Source organism: Achroia grisella, unplaced genomic scaffold, assembly GCF_030625045.1.
Source record: "Achroia grisella isolate CSIRO2021 unplaced genomic scaffold, CSIRO_AGI_Agris_v1 utg515, whole genome shotgun sequence".
Taxonomy (NCBI): domain Eukaryota; kingdom Metazoa; phylum Arthropoda; class Insecta; order Lepidoptera; family Pyralidae; genus Achroia; species Achroia grisella.
Window position 1 is genome coordinate 2,178,076 of NW_026712908.1, and position 21,319 is coordinate 2,199,394.

Sequence of the window (21,319 nt, forward strand, 5' to 3'; positions counted from 1 at the left end):
GATGCACAATATTGCACGGCCGCAGTAGGATTACGAGAGTGTCATAGCTGTATGCGCGATGTTAAATAGTTTCAGTAGATATTAACATAGTGAAAAATAAATTATAATACAGAAGGATCTTGAAATCTATGTTGGACTGTTTTACATTATTTAATTATTATCATTAAACTTTTTATTTGTCCAATCCTAAATGCGCTTGTAAACAAAGCTGTTTGCTTAAAGATTACTTTATCTTACACCACAGACTGATAATGTAACATTCTATGTACATACGTTTAGTTGTTTAACTTTACATATTTATTTATATGAGTTTATCATTATATATTACCTAGGCAACTGGGCTCAGCATCAAAATAAAAAAGCATTATAAATGTTATTTGCTATTTCCAACCGTCTTCGAAACATAGACTGGTTCTCAAATCGACTGTGTTTTTTTCTTTATTTTTTGTTTCCGTGTTAGCTTAGTCACTTTTACGTGAACCGATTTTTATAATTCTTTTTCATTTCAACGTGGGTGTTTTCATGTAAGCCTATAAAAATAACATATAAATTTTACCAAGCTCTGACAAGAAATTTTTAAGTTATATTGAAATCTTTCTCCGTAGCCTATACAAGACATTAAATACATTGAACATAAGTGCTGGATTATGAGAATTTCCTATCATTGTAAGGAAGGATTTTTTTATTATATAAGCAAATATGTTGTAATTAATCTATATACATAATTCTGCCTCTGAATGAATATCCCATAAGTAATTGTTGTTCAATTTCCTGGTTTGTATATTATGTAAAAAAATAATATATAGATAAATAAATTAAAAGTCAATAAATAAAAATTATATACGAAGATGCACGTGAATTTCGTGTGGTGTGTATCGTGAGTGTGTTTGCTGATTCAGATATTCCAATTGATAATACATGCTTCACAAATATAGGTTTGTATATAGTTTACACAAAGCAGTAACATACATAGGTACATAATCAAGTATACTTATGTTTGCTATATACGGCGGATGCTACTAGGTCGCCAACCTTAAGAGAATCCTCGTTTATATACGAGGTTTTTTGACTTTGGTACGAGGACATTTTAATAATGTTCGAAATTTTGACATATAAAAATCGATCAAAATACCATAACGAACGAGGATAGAAAGTATGAGATTTTTATTTTAATCTTACAAGTCAAAATTATTATTTTTTGTGATTGTTTGTATTAATGTATTATGTAAATGTAATAAATAATACGAGTCAAAATGTTTTAAAGTTGACAACTTTACTACTGATTTCATAAGTCTGTAGTGTCGACAGTCCACTTGTCACACACCACCACTAGTATGATTTAATATATGGCAATATCAATATGTTGCCGTCCTCGGTGGTCTAGCGGTTTAGCACACCACTTACTTCCGATGGTGGGGGGTTGGATTCCACGCAAACATCTGTATGTATATTATGTATCTATTACAAAAAAAACTGTATTTTAATATTTAATCTATTTTCTTGAGACTAGATGTCGCTGTGTTCATGGTTTTTTCTCCTAACATTTTCGTACTTTGGCAGACCAAGAAAATGTGAAGCATAATTTATTATTAATAATTATTATTTTAATCACTAAAACTCATGTTTACATTTTATTTATCATCATATTATCATATTATCTTGAGTTGTGTTTCTCTGCAACTCTGAGTGACGTAATTTCTGTTCCCGTATATTTGTTAGTCATAAAATAAAATGGGTAATATTATTAAGCTACAATAGATCCATGTTTATCACTCAGTAGGGGTTCAATAAATTTTCAATTGTCACTCTATTCAATTAAGTAATCACTTACAACACAGCACTACTGGTAATAACTGTTTGGTTGGTGCAAAGAAATTTAAAAATAACACTCCTTATAACCTTAAACAAAAAAAGACTGTAAATTTTACTATATAATTATTTTAAATTCCCAATTATAATTATTACTTATTTTGAACCTAAACAGAAATATTAATTAATAATAGTATTTTAGATTAACTGCTCAATAACTACATATGTACAATCGGTTTAGTACTCACTACTCACTCACTTATATTAGTACTCCCGATAGGAGTACTAAGACCTGTTAAATTATAAGCTTAAACAAAGTTCTTGCTAAAATGACATTTATAATTCGTTTCATGTAAGTAATTCTCCAAATCATATCCTTCACGAAAATGTAATCATTAGAATTATTTAAGTACTGAAATTACGAAACGTATAAAAAATATAAAATGTAACTTTTCCGAATTAATACCTGCAAAACCGGTCCAGATTATTTGTGGAAAATTACAATTACATTTCCAGTTTGACAAAAACTAAAATAACTATTATTGTACCTGATAATTATTGTACCTGAGACGTACATTTTAAATTTATAATTCAGTATGTACCGTTTTTAAATATCAGGCCAGTGAGTACTGTGTTAATAAAATTAAATAAAAAATCCTTAATTCATGTAGGACATTTTAGCCGCTTATAACGTATTTATTTATTAAGATTTTTTATAGACTTTGCTTATATATTTTAATAAACTTTAACGAACAAACAGGAGTAATAAAATATTTAATTTATACTACTTTATGTAACATTAAAATAAATTCTATATTTATTTCATTATATGCTTTCTAGCAGTATTTTAATGACAATAATTATAATATTAATTATAGTGTGATACATAAATATTTGATAAAAACATATATCCTTGAAATAGTTATGTTAAACCTAACAGTATAATTATTCTATAGCCATAATTAATCGTTATAAATGTTTTATAATTTAATGCCTTATTTATGCAAGAACTTTGGACTAATAATAACAATATACCTGGACAATTCACACAACGCCATCTAGCCATGTTAAATGTACTCGACAACTATTATACTTTGATATTTTTACATTACAGTACATACATAATATAGAAATACCCATACCGATACAAACAATAATGATCATTATTTATATTATTAACCGGGTCTTAATACGAATAATATTATGGCAAATAAAAGTAAAGACCCGGTTAATAATATAAATAATGTATATTAAACACGAAAAATAATATTTTTTAATAAAATGTTTGTGCGAGGATTTGAACCCGCGATCATTGGTGTGCTAAACCGTTAGACCACCGAAGCCGTCTATGACATGAATATGAAAATTATAATGTTACAATGAAGTTAGTTAATTTACGACTGTTTCCAATGTTTCTACAGCTACAAACCCTGAGTGTGCAATTTACAGCTGAACTGGTACATTACAACTGGTTTTATGTATAATTTTCGCATCTTTAACTTATACGAAACAGTAATTTTAAAATAGGTGGAAACATTAACTATTTTATATTTATATATTTTATTTTATTTAATGGTTTATCTTAACTATTCTTTAATAGTTTTTATGTTTTATTACATAAAAAATATTGCCTTTTATTACTGTTCCCATAGGTATCCTATTTATACGAATACTAGCTGTGACATACATAATACACATAGACAAGATATTATGTCAACTTGGCTTATAATAATAAATGTCTATGTAAGTTACTAGTTACCCGCCCCGGCTTCGCACGGGTGTGCATGTATTGTACATATAAACTTTCTTCTGGAATCACTCTATCTATTTAAAAAAAACCACTTCAAAATCCGTTGCGTTGTTTTAAAGATTTAAGCACACATAGGGACGGACAGATAGCGACAGCGACTTTGTTTTATACTATGTAATAATGATAATCCATATACTGGTATTATATATAAATGCAAAGGTGTGTTTGTAGATCGTACTATCTGTCTGTTGCTTTCCACAACTGAATTACTGAAAGAACTTAAACTTAAGAATAAACTATGACATTAATATTGATTTTATCATGATAGCTGACACAGGCACTTTAATAATTTAAGTATATGATAAAAAGCACATGAAGTCGCGTGTAATTACTACTATTAGTATAAACTAGTCCAGATGACACTGAATGTGTGATGTATAAATGTCAAAGGCAAAGGTACCGTAATTTTCCTCAGATTAAATATTGTATTGCTTAATCTAAGTAATTTTCCTACAGTATATTTTATACTGTACATACAATTATCTAGTAAATACTCATTTAAGCATTTAATGTCAGTAAAGAGGTCATTGTAATAAAATATAAATAAAAAAAATAAGTAAAATACATTTACAAACAGATTATCCAAAGCGAGGACTTGCCCTAAAAAGAGCTTGTTTTTTACGAATAACAATTGACATAAAATGATAACGAACAGGTTATCTTGTTTCCCGTTAGCTCTTTATACTAATTACTTATACTAAATCTCATGCTCTACTAAATCCATTTTTTTTGTTAATATGTATCCATATTACAACAAATTAAAATAGGATGACCTATACTACTACTGTGCTACTACATAATTCAGCACGTACATGAGTAAGGCTTTCATTCAAAGGGCGCGCATTCGATTTAAGAATATTGTATTGTTTATGTTGGTCTAGCTATTTTCTATCTATTTAGTATTTCATATACTTACTTATTACGCATTTTCTGAGGTACAAAATAGTTTATATATGCCCTACAATCTATGTTACAATCCGTTCAGCATTTTAGTAATGCAATAATAAAAAACAAACAGAATGTTACACTTTTGGCTTTATAATCTTAATATGATTGTAAATTGAATGCGTATTGCTTTGAAATACAGGAATGCTTATGAGAACAACAACATCAAAAGAACGGAAGCGCCCAAAATGTCGACCATCATTTGTTCCCAATTGGCATAATTGGTTAATTATAGAGAATCGTTCAATAGTTAATGCTACAAAAGTAAAATGACCAAGCAATATGATAATTAGATGCTAAATAATACTTTATTCAGGTTACGTTATAACCGATTTCAATAGATCGTGATCAAATTTATATGAAACAACGCGAGTAGCACGAGCTTTCATATAAAATAGAATGATCAAAAGCAGGCAATACATAAAAAGTACAGTTGAATCGAAAATCTTCTTGATTTTTAAAGTCAGTGGAAATAAATATTTTATAGCACAACAACTATAAACCATTCATCTCGAATGTGTCACCTTTTTATTCAAAATTAGGAATATCCTGCTGCGTTTATCGTTTAAAATATCTTTTATTTTATGTATACGTGAAATAATTTCTAAAATATGATGATACCTATATGATTTTTTACATCATAAAAAAAACATAAAAATCTACTCAGTGATTCCCAAGTTGTCTTTACTCGTAACAAAATTGGATCGCTCTCTCTTTATATTAATTTCCAACTATAGATCCAAAATATAATCATAAAAACATAAATAAGACAGCTAATGTTTTTTACACTTTTGCGTATACTACACATTATTAATACTGTTAAACGGGTTTTAACACGAGTAAGTTTATGATAAGTAAGTAAAAGTATTTATCTCTCTCTATCTCTTACCTCTTTCGACTAAGTTGCACTAGCCCACCTTTATTTACCATAAAATTATTAATGTTAAACCCCGTTTAACTATATGTAATTCTGTCCTTTTCTATTACGAATAAAAAAAGCAAAAGAGAAAATAAAATTAAACTTACGATGTGGTGCCATATGAATAGTTCTGTTGGTATGATGTAGAAGGCAGTGAAATCAAGCAGGACCTGGTGTTATAATAATGGGTTGTTAATTTGCATGCAATAACTGTTAGTTTGTATAACTAAAAGCTATGTACAATTTGAAGCACGTGCGTTAAAGGAATTAGTAATTATATGATTATAATGTTAAATACAGTATTTAGCTGTGGAATTTAGTTTTTACAGTTTAGTAAATTTTTTAAAAAATGATCTCCGTGAGTACCTCGGTCTTGGTAGCTGGAATAACCAGCTACCAACCAGCTTGAAGAGTGTAAGGCAGTGAAAGTTCAGCTTATGAAGTAATGACATCATGAATGATATAACGAGTATCACCTAATAACGTAATGTTCGTTGTGCTGTTCTTGTACTATATATAGGCAACGGTTTCCACTTACCATCAAGTGGCAAGTAAGATTGCCTGCCAGTTACAGACAAAAAGACATAAAGGGTATACCAAGCCGGAAATCAGGTAGAATATTTATGAAGCTCAATCAGTTTCACGCAAAAACAAAATGGAAATCTGTAAATACATTTCATATTAAATTAGTCACGTGTCAGCGTGGTTTGATAAACAAACTTTTTAAGCATTAGATTCGATTTTCCACTTTGCTTCTTTGGGAAAATTGTTTATTCTATCATATTTCATACTATCTTTGACTATTTTACTTTCTTACTTATGTATTACTATTTTTCTTAAAATTATTACCTGGCATTTGTAACAATATTATTGTGTATTAGTGATGTTGATATACGTATATTCTATATTATTGATTATTTATACGTAATATTGTATTACGTTCAACAATACTGTATTATGGTAAGTAATTAATATTATACACGCTATTTGTTGACCGAAATAAAATATAAAAAAAAACATTTGGGATTTGACATTTCCTTATATAGCAAAATAGAATAAAATGGTACTTAACAATTACTACCAGTATTATCGTTATCCAGGCACGTGACAAGCATGCGTAACAAACATGTGCGTTATAATCTCCATACTAAATGACTAATTAGTGTTACCGTATTACCAAATAGCATCACCTTCCAGCTATATCATCAGATCAACACACTGTTAACATAAAATTGTAAGATATGTTTAAAAAATTCTGAAATAAAAAAATTTAAATATCGACATTATTAGGTAAAATTCATGTAGGTCTATTACAGACTTATTATAAGTATTAAAAGTAAGCAATTATTAAAAAGTATATTATTAATAAAACCTACTTTTATTTTTTTTCCACATACGTATGGTCAGTGCTCTTATTAGTTTGTTGTCTTTATATCATTATGCTAACCATTTACCATCAGATGGGCCGTATACTTGTTTGTCACCATAGTAATATAATAAAAAAATAAGCTTCTTATTAATTATCATAACCGTTTCTTCTAATTAACTTTCAATTGCTAACCTTATGAAGGTTAATGTCAATATTAATTCAAAAAGTAAAATAATTATAAATATTAACCACATTAAACTTGTACCTTGTAATTTATACTTTAATCTACTTAAAACATCCGACATGATTTATTATGGGAGGAATTATTATAAAGATCTATAATCTATAAATAATTTATTGTTCGTACTATAACTATATATTTCAGTAACGATAAAGTAGTTTTCTATATGTGAATGAATTTCTAAAAAAATATATTTTTGACCGTTACGAAACGAAAAGAATATTAATATTGTTAATATATATTCGGCCGTTTAGTTGTAAACTATAAAATATTCATATATATATAATAATTATATTTTATAAGATTAGTCACTATAGTATAATGTTTTTCTTTTCAAACAGTAAAATTTTGACTCAAATAGTGCCGGAGATTACTTTTTTACGAATTTTGTTAGATGTCCAAAGTCCGCTCTCCCTCTCCGTTTTCAGAATATTACCTACGTAGCTATACCTTATTTATTCAGAAAGTGACCTATAGAACCTTGAGAATAGATTAATAGGTACAGATACAATAATTAAACAAATACTCTTTTTGTTCTATGTTTGTTCATTGTCAATCCTTTATCATTCCTTTAATTAGCGATCTTGTACACAACGCAATTACTTTATCAGACACAGTACAACAACTTCATTTATTACTAGACTGTGCAAATAATACAATTAATATCGTAGGCATGCGGATCCCGTGATGTTTGGATGTTTGTAATACTTGTGACACTTGTTAGGTTTATGATTGAGAGAAGCCTCTCATATATGGACTCACAAACTATTTTACTTTATTACTTTTTGGCGTCATACTACTGAATAACGTCGTGGTCTAGTACCCTGATTTATAGACTCTAAAGGACATGGGTTGAAATCTGGCAAATACTAAAATTATTTAACATGGCAACTAGTACTATACTAATAAAGAAATAACAAGAAACCAAATTTAGATGTGATAGGTTCACCGTCTGGCATGTAGGTTCTTAAATACAAACGAAATTAATAAAATATACTCGACGAAATGGAGTCCAAAATTTACTTTCACCCTTGACAGTACCTCTGATTACCTATATGGGATTATAGTTGTGTAGATATACTATAGTATATATAACATTATTATTAGTACACTGACCTAATCTATTTATTGTTATATGAACATGCTATGTATTCATTACGAGTGGCATCATTATCATGATAACAACCCATTAACATCAAAAAAGGGATTATTAGGGGGGGCAATGGTTGGGGATGAAAAGTGTGATAATGCATGATAGTCAATTTTTTGTCATCAAACACCAATGTTACATAAATCAAGACTGTAGTTAGTTTCAATATAATTTCTGTCTTATTACTATGGAACCCAGATACTTCATTGGTTTTTGTATTCTTATATAATTTATAGATTAAATCTGTGACAGAATAGCAGAGAGGATAGATTCACTGCCGTCGCAAAGGTGTAGACCGTTTTGTCTCGATTATTATTTTAGAAGAAATATTTTTTAGTATATGATAATGTAATAAGCACCTTACTCTATAAAAACGCAGCAAAATCATTATCCAGATACGAAACGACTTTCATTAAACAATTATAAAGATCACAAACTTATTTATCACTACAATTTTATCATTAAAAATACGTAGAGACTCTACTTTTTAGTGATACTATTTTTATTTAGATACTAGAATATACAACAAATATTATAGCCTATCTCGCATCTCTCGAATAAAATTTTTGGCTGTTTTATCATCGTACTACTCGGTCTTTTGATGTCAGCCAGACTCCAGCTTACTACCTTCACTGGATCTATGGCGGAAGAGTAAATCACTCGACCACGACGCTCTCCTTATATCAGTACTATTCATTATATAATTAAATTCATAAGATAATTCCTCCCCTCTCCTCGTCCACCGCAAACAATAGGTCGCGTGGCTAAGTTAGTTTAGTCTATTTAAAAATTAATACCTTTTGTTGTTAAGTTATACAACTGTATACACTAATAACATTCTGTTTACACAAACCACTCATAAATTTACACGCGAAATAATTGTATCCTTAAACAAACGATCTGTGCAAATATAATATAATTCGTATTGTTCACATTTAATATTCATGTCATATGACTGCTTATCGTAATTATATATGATAAAAATGTGGGAACATGACTGTATAGTAAATAGTTACAAAGCCAAGTATGTACTAGTATTATATTAGATTAGCTTGTATGAGTTTAGTTCGTCGATCTAAGTAGACTGTTCTTTTTTAATATACCGTGTTTATTAATCGGCATTTATAACTATTACTATTTTTTATGTTTATTACACTGTTTATCCGTCATTTGTAGAGTGATATGGAATACTCTCGAATGGATTTACGTTCCTAATGGTTTAATGTAAATTTCATAAAAATTAAGCATTAGGTACGCTTAAACTTAACTTATGTTTAAGTATCGATTTAACGATATTAAACGATAATACTAAATAATATATAACTGCAGTAAAATTAATAATAATAGAATATATGTAAAATTAAGCAGCTGCTGTGACCAGATTAAACAAGTATAGTAGTCATCCACGATTATGGCTGATTACATGTTATATTCTTATTTTAAAGAGATAGACTCTTAAGCCTTTTGTACTTACAGATATTGTATTTGATTTTCTTCTTTATTACATGAATAATCAATGAATTGGATGTAATGAAAAATTAAATAAATTGTACCCTTATTGTTATTTTGAATGTACATAGTACATTCATGCGAGGGTATAATGCATTTCTATTTATAAGAAATCATAAAGATAATAAAATATAAAGTAATTATAATCATTACATTATTATGATTTAAAGATAAACTAACAATCATATAAATAGATAAGAAAGTACGGCATACAGAGGCATGATACCTAAATCCTCAGGAATGACAAAGCATGAGTTGGCGCTACATGACGACGTGATGTCTGCAAAACTGTTCCTTTACATATACGATGGTTATCACTTTCCATCAGGAGAACCGCCAATTTATTTGGCAATCCATTAACCCACAAAACAGAAAGATAAAATTTACATTGTCAGATCATATGTAACAATATTTTTTCTATGATGTTATACAGAGAAGTGAGATATAAAGAAGGGGAACAGAAATATGCATGCGTCATCTACATATATTTATTATACCGCGCATATATACGTAAATGGAATTAGGCGGGTTATAGTTATCAACAATATTTTTGATAAACAAACAAAAAATTAGGCGTTAGTAAATTTGTGTACATTAATAGAATAGTTTACGTTAACTGCTAATGGTTTAAATATACATAGAGATATGTAGATAATTATCCTATCGATTAATCCACCTATCTTCTTGCCAGATTACTTATGCAGCCAGATAGTACCAAGTGCCTTTGGCTTCTATGCTTACATGCGGAGTACAGATGCATTTGACTCGTCCATGATATTTTTTCTGTAGACAAATGACTACGATTGATTATATTCTGAAACCGCCATCTATCCACTTTCTAATTGTAAGTTATTTAGTCAATCTTTCATCCAGCATCCCCTTCGTATCGTAACAACGTATCTACTATTTCCATTCTATTTTTACACTGACATTCTTTCAACCTAACTAGTTCATGAACTGCAAAATTGTAACAGACGTGCCATATTCACTCGAAATAATTGTCCTGATAGATGAAAATATAGTAATTTCATTAAATTACTATAAATAGTTCTTGCTAGCAGCTTGTCTATCATTCTTTTTATAAACTTTATATTTTTACATCTATTTTTTATACGTCACTTTTGACTATACATATTGTTTTGTTACTTCTTGCTGCGAGTCCTTTTGGGAAGAATACACATTTTTACTAGTATTTGGTTTTTCTTAAAATAGTAGTTGTGTTCCCGCTCCAGTAACAATGGTAATAACATATTAATTTCATTCTCATTCTTACATACTAACGCTTTCTATCGTATGGTAGAGAGTATTGAGTATGTAGTAGTGTAAGTATAAATGTGGAGTTGTATTTTGCAATCCTATCGATAAATTAAGTAAATAATATAAAATGACATCACAAACCACAACTCTATTTTATTACTATAAATATGCTTACGAACCGTAACATATCATTATCAAAGTAAATGATTCTTTTGATGTTCTGCATTACTGATAAGATACCGTAATGATGACAACAAGAGGCTGCCCTAATTGTTACACATGTTCAACGCATGACATTAATGTATGCTCATACTATCGGAATATTAGGAGAGAAGTTCTAACAGCGTGTAAATCAAAAATGTCTACATTACAGGTGTGATGGACATGAGGTTATATAGTATAAAGTAACAAATAATAATTTCTTGGAATATCTTTTTGCGACATGGCGAATAATCACTAATATCAGAAAATAAAAAAAACATCTAATATGAACATAACCAGACAAACTGACAGTTACGAGATATTTAAAGGTTAAAATTTAAGGTTATTTGAATAAAGTTTGCATTAACATTTGGGATAAAATTACATACCTATTTAGAAAAAAGTATTAAAATTTATTTTTGTTACTTATTACGATATTGATTTGTACACCTGAACAATACAGCAATAACAATTTATACGTAAACATTACTTCTAGCTTATCATATTTGTAGTTATTTGCATAAACAAATGTCTATAGATTCTGACTGACCTATTATCCTTCGTTTGTCTTTAGATTCATGATAGAGCATGGAATGTACCCAGCTCCTTTGAATATGAAGTTGTTTTTTAATATTTGCAATTAATATGTAATAAAAAAACACACTTAAGCATTAAAAAAAATATATAGAGTAACACTAGAAGAATTGCTCTATTTTTTTATTAACAGATTATTACGTTACAATTTTTTTTAATTTGAATTAAAGTTATATATAGTCATATTTATACACCTTGTCATATATTATAGTACTTAAATTGTTTAAAATATTTGTTCGGGAATTCTGTTTCACTTTATAGATTTTTACCAAATTAATTATAATATCTAAATAATACTAACAGATTCAGTAATATTTTTCTTGAAACTTCATCTGCTTAGAATTAGTATTGCGAATTGTTTATCTTAATTATAAGTATTATATTGCTTACTTGATAAACTATTTATTTCCATATATAAATCTTAATCCTATACTTCACTTCCTCCAAGTTAATATTAGGTATAAATAAAATATAACCTATGTTCTTGTATTACAGTCTATCTTTACATTTAGTCGTTTATCTACAATTATAGCAAAACTTGAAACATCGAAACTATTTTGGTGTTGGCTACATTTGGCATCGCCTGACTTCAGCTTGAGTAGTTGTTACGTCATTTACAGTATCTAATTTTGTTAAAACAAAAGCAAACGAAGTACTAATAAAAACGATATGTCATTTCCATGCTAATAAACGTCAGATCAAATATTCAAAGTATATATGAAGCAATATACAACAGTATCGATAAATAGTAACATTAAATAGTGATATTTAATTACATTTCAAGTAATTATTTTAATTGTTATTTAGTGTTATAACTTAACTCCTGATCCTGTCTCCCTTGATATAGATTCTGCTACTTATGTTAATAATATAATATATGCCCTCCCATCGATCCCCCGCCCAATTCAAATGAGGATCGAAATTACACCAGCCTGAGCCGAGATTCGAACCGCCAGTGGTGCCCTCAGACTAGAGCCGTATCTATCAGGCGGAAGTTAACCTTCAGCCTCTCGATAAGTTATCCCGCGGGTTTGGAGTGCCATTTGCACTCGCTCCCTGTCGTCCATGCGAGGCTTGCTTAGTATGTAGTTTATAATTAAATGATGATGTGAGCTGTCTAGGTAAAATAATAATTTAATATACAATGATAAATACTGATAATAACTCTACTTTGTGTACTAAAAAATGAAACCTAGAAGGTGCACTGAAAATTCAATCTTAAAGCTATAAGCAATCGCAATGATAATGCTGTAATGATTTATCCACCGTAATTAAAAAAATATATAAACGTGGTACCAATCACTTACCAACTTATCTCTGTTACCTGTTTATCTCATCACTCATGTAACAATTGACCAAGTAATACTCAATAACAATTACTTAACTGTCAATTAAAATGATTATAATGTCTTTGTTATCAATTAATTATGTGTGTAGACGGACAGACGGCCTCGATGGTCTAGCTGTTTAGCACACTATCTTATGGTCCTTAGTTCCTATGGTCGTGGGTTCGATTATTCGCAGGGATCGAATATTTGTATTCGTAAGTACGACTGTATCTATTGGTATGGGTGTTTTCTATGTATATGGATTTACAAAACTAATATTTAAGTATTTCTATCCGTATTTTAATACTCATAACAAAAGCTCTGTTTAGCTTGGATCTAGAAGGCGCTGTGGAATTATTCCTGGATTTTTTTTATGGATTTGTTTTTTGGCTTCTTTTATTTTTATTTATAAGGAAAACAGTACCGTATTAAAAACTATTTAAATAAATTGATATACATTTATATTATTTGTCATATATTAATATAATATTAATGACAAAGGTTATTGACCGTGTCATGCAGTTCGCGGATGCAATACAGTGAGATTGCGGGAAGGAATTGGCTGTTAGCCCAATACCCTTAACCTTGCCACAGAACAAAGTGCTCAGAATTAATTTTGGCAACACACGACAATTCTATACCTATCTTCTTCTGGATTTGGACGTTGTTCCAATTAATATAAGATTTTACACGTTTTATAGAAGAAAATGTCTTCAAATCGTGACGACATGGTAATGCAGCGTATATTTCAAACTGCAAGGGAGTGATGACTTTCGACTTAAAGTATTCATATAAGTTGTATCACAATTTGGGAATACATTCAAGATATTTCGACACACATAAAGAGTTTAACGGTCATCTTTTGTACAATAATTATAATTAGACAAAAAAGTATTGAAATGTTTGACACTATTTCTACTATGTATATGATTTACATAAATATGTCAAATAGATAGATTCGTGTATTAATAATAATATCCCTCAACAATTCCCAAGCTAAACAGAGCTATTAGGGTACTAGACAATTGATAGAAATATTTAAATAGCTTTTTTTGTAAATAATGAACATACATAGAAAAAACCCAAGCTGATACAAATTAAAATATTTATGAATACAAATGTTTATACCATGCCAGGAATCGAACCGCGACTATCGGAAGTAAAGCTAAACCGCTGTGTGCTGAACCGCTAGACTACCGAGGACGTTGATGTGTATGTATAGTGTATAGTGTACACAAAAAATACTTAATCTCGTTATAATACATTGATAGTAAATAATGTAATACCCCTCTTGCGACTTTTTATCTACGTCCATAACAAAACTTTTATTTATAGTGATACACGTGTGTTGCAATCAATCGCTTCTGCGTCTAATAAACGTGTTTTTTATTTATTGTAGGTACTCGAATTAGCTATAATTATCCATATTTGGACGAGGATTTCGAATATTTATAAAATCTTCTTAGTCGGAAAGTGACGATAGTTATCTGTGCTATTACAAACACGATAAATCACAATAGAAATCGTGGCCATAAACTTTTTGATTTGAATTGTAATAAACTTCATGTAAAGGTAGAGACAGTGTAAAATATATAATTTCTGATAACGGTAAATTCTTTAATTAACGAAATAACTTTAATAGTGTGGGTATATATACCGCATAATAAAATAATGAACATGCAGCAAAATGCATAAAAAATATTAATAGTCAATAGTCGACGATTTCACTATTTGATATCAATCAAATCGTCGTCGTAAAAAAGATTTATTAAAGTAAACTAAATGAGTAAAAATATATATACATTATATCTAGTTAATCGGTATTGGTTGAGTGAAATAATAAAAACTTAAAGTTTTAGTAGGTAATAATAAATCATCTTTATTTAAACATCAATTAGTACGAAAGCCTCCAAATTTTGTTGTAAAATAATACGTAAGTATTCGCTAAGAGAATTACTGATAAAAATCAAATTATAAATTATATTAATATTTGCAACACCTAACTATGATGTAGGTATTAATTGTCTATGAAACCTAATTATTTATTATTTGTATGTTCTGTTAAGTAGGTTAATAAGTATAATTTACTGTTTTGTTTGCCTGTTATCAGATAGAATATTGTTAAATCCTCTTACATACAATCCATGCATACGTATATTCAAATAAAGATATTAATTAATTCAAAACTTCTTAATTTGTAATATGTCACATTCAGTCTCTGTTTGTCGTTGTTAATCTGTAAAAGCGATGATTATTTTTCAATAGGTGGACAATCAGCATCAGTAATATATATTTAATTTCTATGTCGTACCTATACATATATATTTTACATACGCACGACGCCGGTGTTCACTCTGTGGCCGCATGTTTTGCGGCAAAAATACGCGACAGGTTGCTTACCTCCAAATGTATGTTACCCAGCTATGTGGAAATCATTAATATATTCAGTTTTTTATTATCATACACAGGAATTATAAATTATACATGATTAAAACTTAAAAGGCAGATTCTTTTTATTAATAACTGATGAGATTTCTCGAAACTCTACCTATAGGAACGATGGGGATTATTACTATTGAAGACAATATGAATTAACTTGCTCCTTATTAGCCATCGTAGTTAATTTCGGATAAATTTGCCACCTATGGGTTAAATGACTTCATTCTTATCCTATTTACTATCCTTTGATGGTAGAGTCTATTTATTAGCACAAGCGGGAACACGATTCCATTATCGTCCATAACAAAGACTTAGGATATATCAAGATGATAAATTACACATTGATAAATTGCACATTAAATTGAATTGCTCACGATTGTCACACGTGTTAACCTAACTCAAAATATATCCATAATGGTTTATTCGCTTAAAAGTTAAAATATTTTAAATATTTTACTCACTTTTCGTCCGCCATTATTAGTAACGATAGTTTACTATAATATCACAGAAGATAACTTGTAGGAATATGTCATATTACTATGCTAAACAATTATAAGGCCACTTTTGGTGATGTACAAAATACGTATAAAAATAGAGTTACGCGAAACGACGCATGGCAGCCGGCCGCGTCGATCGCGTGAGTATACTGCGACGGTTCACTATATACTGTGTCTCGTGCAAGTTTTTCGCGCGTTCCACTAATATTTTCTCTCACGTTTTGTTTTTGTGATTATCATGGAACATACTTAGGGTTGCTATACATTCGTTTTTCCACGGTTGTTGTTTGGAGGACGACTGGGTACGGCTGGAGTTTTCCATACTCTGCTATACAGTTGCCTCAGAAGTTTTATTAAATTTAGTACAGTTTTTTTTTGTGAATGATAATGATATTACTCAGCATCCTATGGTAAATATATACAATGGCGGAGCAGTGGAAGGTGATGGGGATGAGTATGAAGAACAGGTTAACTGAATTGCAGTTGCTGTTGTGGTTTCCGGGGGACCACGTGGAGTTCAACGCGGATTTGATATGATACATTGCTGACGATGGGTCCACTATTCTCCTATATTAACAATTGCCTTCCCTAAATCTCGTGGAGTTGCACCACCAAGATTAAGTAAACTGAAAGATCCTTTATACAAAACGATGTTAATACGCTTTTGTACGGTGTCAAATACTGTCCTATTTTTAAACATAAAGAACAATATTTTCAAACATTTACTATTAATTACTTTTAAAACTTTATTTATTTACTTTAACTATTGAAAAATATTGACTATAATAATAATAATTTCATGGCTTAGTGGGGTAGATATTTTTTCAGGTCACTATTGCCACTATTTAACAACATTTATATTTAACAACATGTTAACTCGTATTTAGCAACATATCTACTTTTTTTGTAAATGTTTCATCCTTATTCCCTTATCCGCTTTTACGTGAAAAATTCACACATAAATAGTTAATTTTGCCCGATTTAAATAAAAATTTAAAACTAAAATTGAAAAATCCTTGTGGAATGGGACCACCATGGAAAGTAAAATTAAAAATCTTTAAGTAGTTAAATCTTTAAAATTAAACATCACCCCTGAAGAGCAATCTGCAATTAAAACACTTAATTTATAACAAAATTTGTAAAAAATGAACACAGAGATACTTTATGTTTTCAAAAGGAATCTTTATTAAAAAAATATAGTCGAATTAAAAGACTTCCCGACTTTGAAGTTTGTTAATATACACATTATTTGTATAATGATATAAGGTATATGTCTAACACCACCATCCCACTGACATTGAACGAGGCATACCTCCACAGCCGAGGACGTCAGTCAGCAAACACGATCAGTCTCAGATATTTATTCAGTCGCTACGAAAACACCGGATTGTTTAAATTTTCCACGTCCATCGAACGCTTAGTGAATTACAAGGAGAAAGGTCACCTGAAGATACCTATAGTTAGGTTTCATTGTAAAACTAATAAGTATTTATTATGCATAGCACCAAATATATTAACTATGTAGGACGTACGTTGTCTTCAGGGCTGCATTGTAGATAATAAATATTACCTGTTACAGCAACCTCCATAATGTATGTGCATTTTTGCAATTCAATTTACCTTTTTTAACAAAATAATACGTAGCTACATATAGTGGTAAATTAAGGTCTTTGTTTTTGTCTGTCTATGTTTCTATGTTGTAAACACTGCAAGGGAGTTTAATACTGTTTTCAATATTATTTCAAGAATTTCTACAGATATTTATATTTTCATTTATCTATAGTGTGAAACCAAACATGTTACACAGCCCCAAGTAGTCCCAAACCAACTTAGAGAATTTGTACCTATTATATGCATGAGTGATAGAGTATATATGCAATAATAGTATAATCTTTAAATCATCGGCACAAAGAAGAGATTCGAAGAAAAATGAGGGGAAACGCGAAGTGAGAGACTTTATACTTTTGTCAAACATAAAAAAACCAAATAGGTGCGAATCTAATTCCGGGTATACCAAAATGATTTGGCAATAAGCCAAGTACCTACCAGTGATCTACCATCTAGTGATCTAATTATAATAAATACAGTGTGAAGGGAGGTCGATGTGCCAATTTGTTTGTATACAAATATTTGTATTAAAAAGCATCAAAAAATTGCTTTTATAAAAAATCGAGGTCATGATAGAATTTGTGAAGAAAAATACCTAAAATTTATTAAAAGCATTAAATATTTTTTTATACAACAGGAATAAGAAATAACCTGACGTTAAGTGGCAAACGTCGTCTATACTTGCAAGTCACGTTACCCGTGGCACGTATGCCTTGCCATTCCATGGGGCTCTAAGATGTCATACCTCTGAACTGTCCAATTTCATGGCATCATAACCCTATCGCCTTTCAATTGATATACAATATACTAAACAAGCTGCTGAAATATGTGGGATCCAATGAATCCCTTAAATTCGGGGGTAGGGGATTGTGAGTAACGGGGATAGCAGCCTCATTGCTAACAATGTATTATATCAGGATGTCTTAAATAGCCTTCCCCGATAAATGGACTATCCAGTAGTGAATTAATTTTTAATTTTAAACCAGTAGTCTTTGAGATTAGCGCGTTCATCTAAACAAACAAATTGACAAAGGTGATTTTGTAAATAACCGCCATTCCCAGCAATGTACCATGATATACCATGTTCCAGGGGGAATCACGTGGAGTTCAACCTGTACTCCACACGTGATTCCCCCTGGAAACCATCATGATAAATTCCTAGTGAATTTGTCACGATGGGCTAATAGATCTGACCTCATATTCATCTTATTATTCTCCACTGGTGCCCCGCCAGCAGAAACCGCTAGCGTGTGCACCATTCCATTATCATTTATGACAAAACTTCAAAAAATTCAAGTTCTTAAAGACAAAATCCTCTGGAAAGAAGTATCTTCCTTAATAAGCTGTATCCGACCTTAATGAGTCACAATTTTGTTATACCTGTGATGTTGTTTATGTATATAGGTGATGGTTAACACTTTCCATCAAGCGAGTAATCAAAACAACCTTGTTTGCCACATTAAAAAATATTTGCGCATCTTTACCTTGTCAGCTTTAAAGAAAAATAAAAATATTTTGTGTATTAACAGATTTTCTCTACATTTTAAAATAATTTAAGCAAATGTTGTCTATTATTACCTTTTTAATATAGAGAGATAAGAAAGTGGTTTAGTGGATATAGAACCTTTCGGCATCTTGTGCACGTTATATTTTTAAACAAAATCTACACCATACAGTTCGACGAGCTACTTCAGTTGAGAAGAATTGGCAAGAACCTGAATAACTACTCCCACATATGTGCCGAAGATTGAGGATTCAGTTATTTATTTCACAAATACCTAAACTAAAATAAACTTATATTTCTAACTAATTCACCAGAGATGGAAACACCCCTATCAAATCATTATTAAACGGCGAGATGGCTATAGGCTTACCCACTACCACGGTGGATTTAAATATTTACCCAGCGAAAAGTGGGCATGTCAAGTGTTGTGTTTACCACAATTGACATTACCTTGAATTTTTCAATTTAGAATAATATTGATGAAGGAGGGGGTAGGGTTTTGTTCGTAATGTGGACTGATAACCCCCCAAGGTACCACGACAGGGTGACCTCCACGCGGCGCTAGCGTAAACCGTATGCCCAGGCGGGTGTAACATTCTATTATCATCCATTAAAAAAGTTACATAGTAGTAATATACCTTCACATTTTTTTAAAATAGTTATATATATAAAGGAAAGCTGCATACGCCTATGCTAATAGTTTACGCTGGTGGGACACCTGAGTATGATGACACCATGAACATGAGGTCAGGCAGTTAGCCCTTTGTGACCAATTAAATTTACCAGGAACTTATCACGTTGGTTTCCAGGGAGGACAACGTTGAGGTCAATTTGACATCGTACACTGCTAGCAAATGGTTAATTAATCCTCATTACTAACAATACCGTTTTATTATCCCATGGGCATTAAAACAACATACAATTGTTAATATATATTTAATCAAGTGTATAATATAATGCAGTGTGTTAAAGTTTCATTAGACAAATTAATTTGTTGCATAGATTTAAAACAAAATTTCGTAAATGAATACAAAATTTTATCTCTAGGATAATTGATAAAATTTTATTATCATTCGTAAAAACGTAAAATTTCAAATAAACATGGTTTATTTATTAAAATTTAAGGTACTTAAATACATACCCGTTACCTGTTACAATTATTATTAATTAAACAATTATTATTATTAAATTAAACTAAGGGCTCATCCATACAAAGACGAAGCATACATAAATATATTACCATTTTTGTTGTGGTCCATTGATTTTGGTAATAACAAAATGAATCCTTTATGCAATTATAGACATTTGTGTTTTTAGTCATTTATTAAGGCTCATTAATTAATCAAACAGGCCTTATTTACGATTAAATAAGTTTAAATACAATTAGAATGTTTTATATGTATTATAACAATCTGAAAACCCAACATAACCATTTATGGTTATTGCGAATAGTCAATGGAATTTACTTAACATATGTGAATGAGCCCTAACCTGTCATTAATTATTAATCATAATTATATTTAACATAACAATTAATTATATTAGCATACAAATAATCCTATGAATGTCGAATACACAATTTTACATTACATTTATATAATTTATATTTAGTATACAGTTAGTAATTGCACATTATACATTTAATATATTGCTTTCCGAAAGTATTGTCAACGACTGAATGCTATTTTTTTTAATTGGAATGGCAAACAAGCTAACGGCATACCTGATGGTGAGTGGTAATCGTCGTCTACATACATGAATATACCATTCATACCACTGTGATACCACTCATGCGTCGCCATTTCGGATGACTAATATGTTATCCCTATACATCCAGTAATTTCACTGCCTTAACTCCACACTTCAGCTGAAACACAGCTTTTACAAAGTAAACTGTTTCGCGGCTAAAATAAGTGAGATTGAGATTGAGGGATGCTGGTAGACTTCTTACAAAGTCTGCTATATGATAAGGAATCGTCCCTACACTCATTACATAAATTTGATTGTAATCAAAAAAAAAGTTCAGCCCCTTTATTCATAAAAACGTTCAATGTCTCAATAATTGATGACATATATTGTTCGTTTCTTACAAACTATTTTCTTCATTTGAATGATAGTGACAAAACATTTCAATTGTTA

At 30.0% G+C, this 21,319-nt stretch overlaps 1 protein-coding gene across 1 annotated transcript in view; it reads right to left on the bottom strand.

Annotated features, from left to right (window-relative positions):
* LOC131847079 (facilitated trehalose transporter Tret1-like) overlaps positions 1 to 16,218 on the bottom strand; it is a 29,355-nt gene extending 13,137 nt beyond the window's left edge. The window contains exon 1 of the mRNA XM_059196537.1: positions 16,033 to 16,218. Coding sequence (XP_059052520.1) covers positions 16,033 to 16,046 — 14 coding nt within the window. The 5' untranslated portion in view covers positions 16,047 to 16,218. The remainder of the gene's footprint in view (positions 1 to 16,032) is intronic.
* Between the last annotated feature and the right edge of the window lie 5,101 nt (positions 16,219 to 21,319).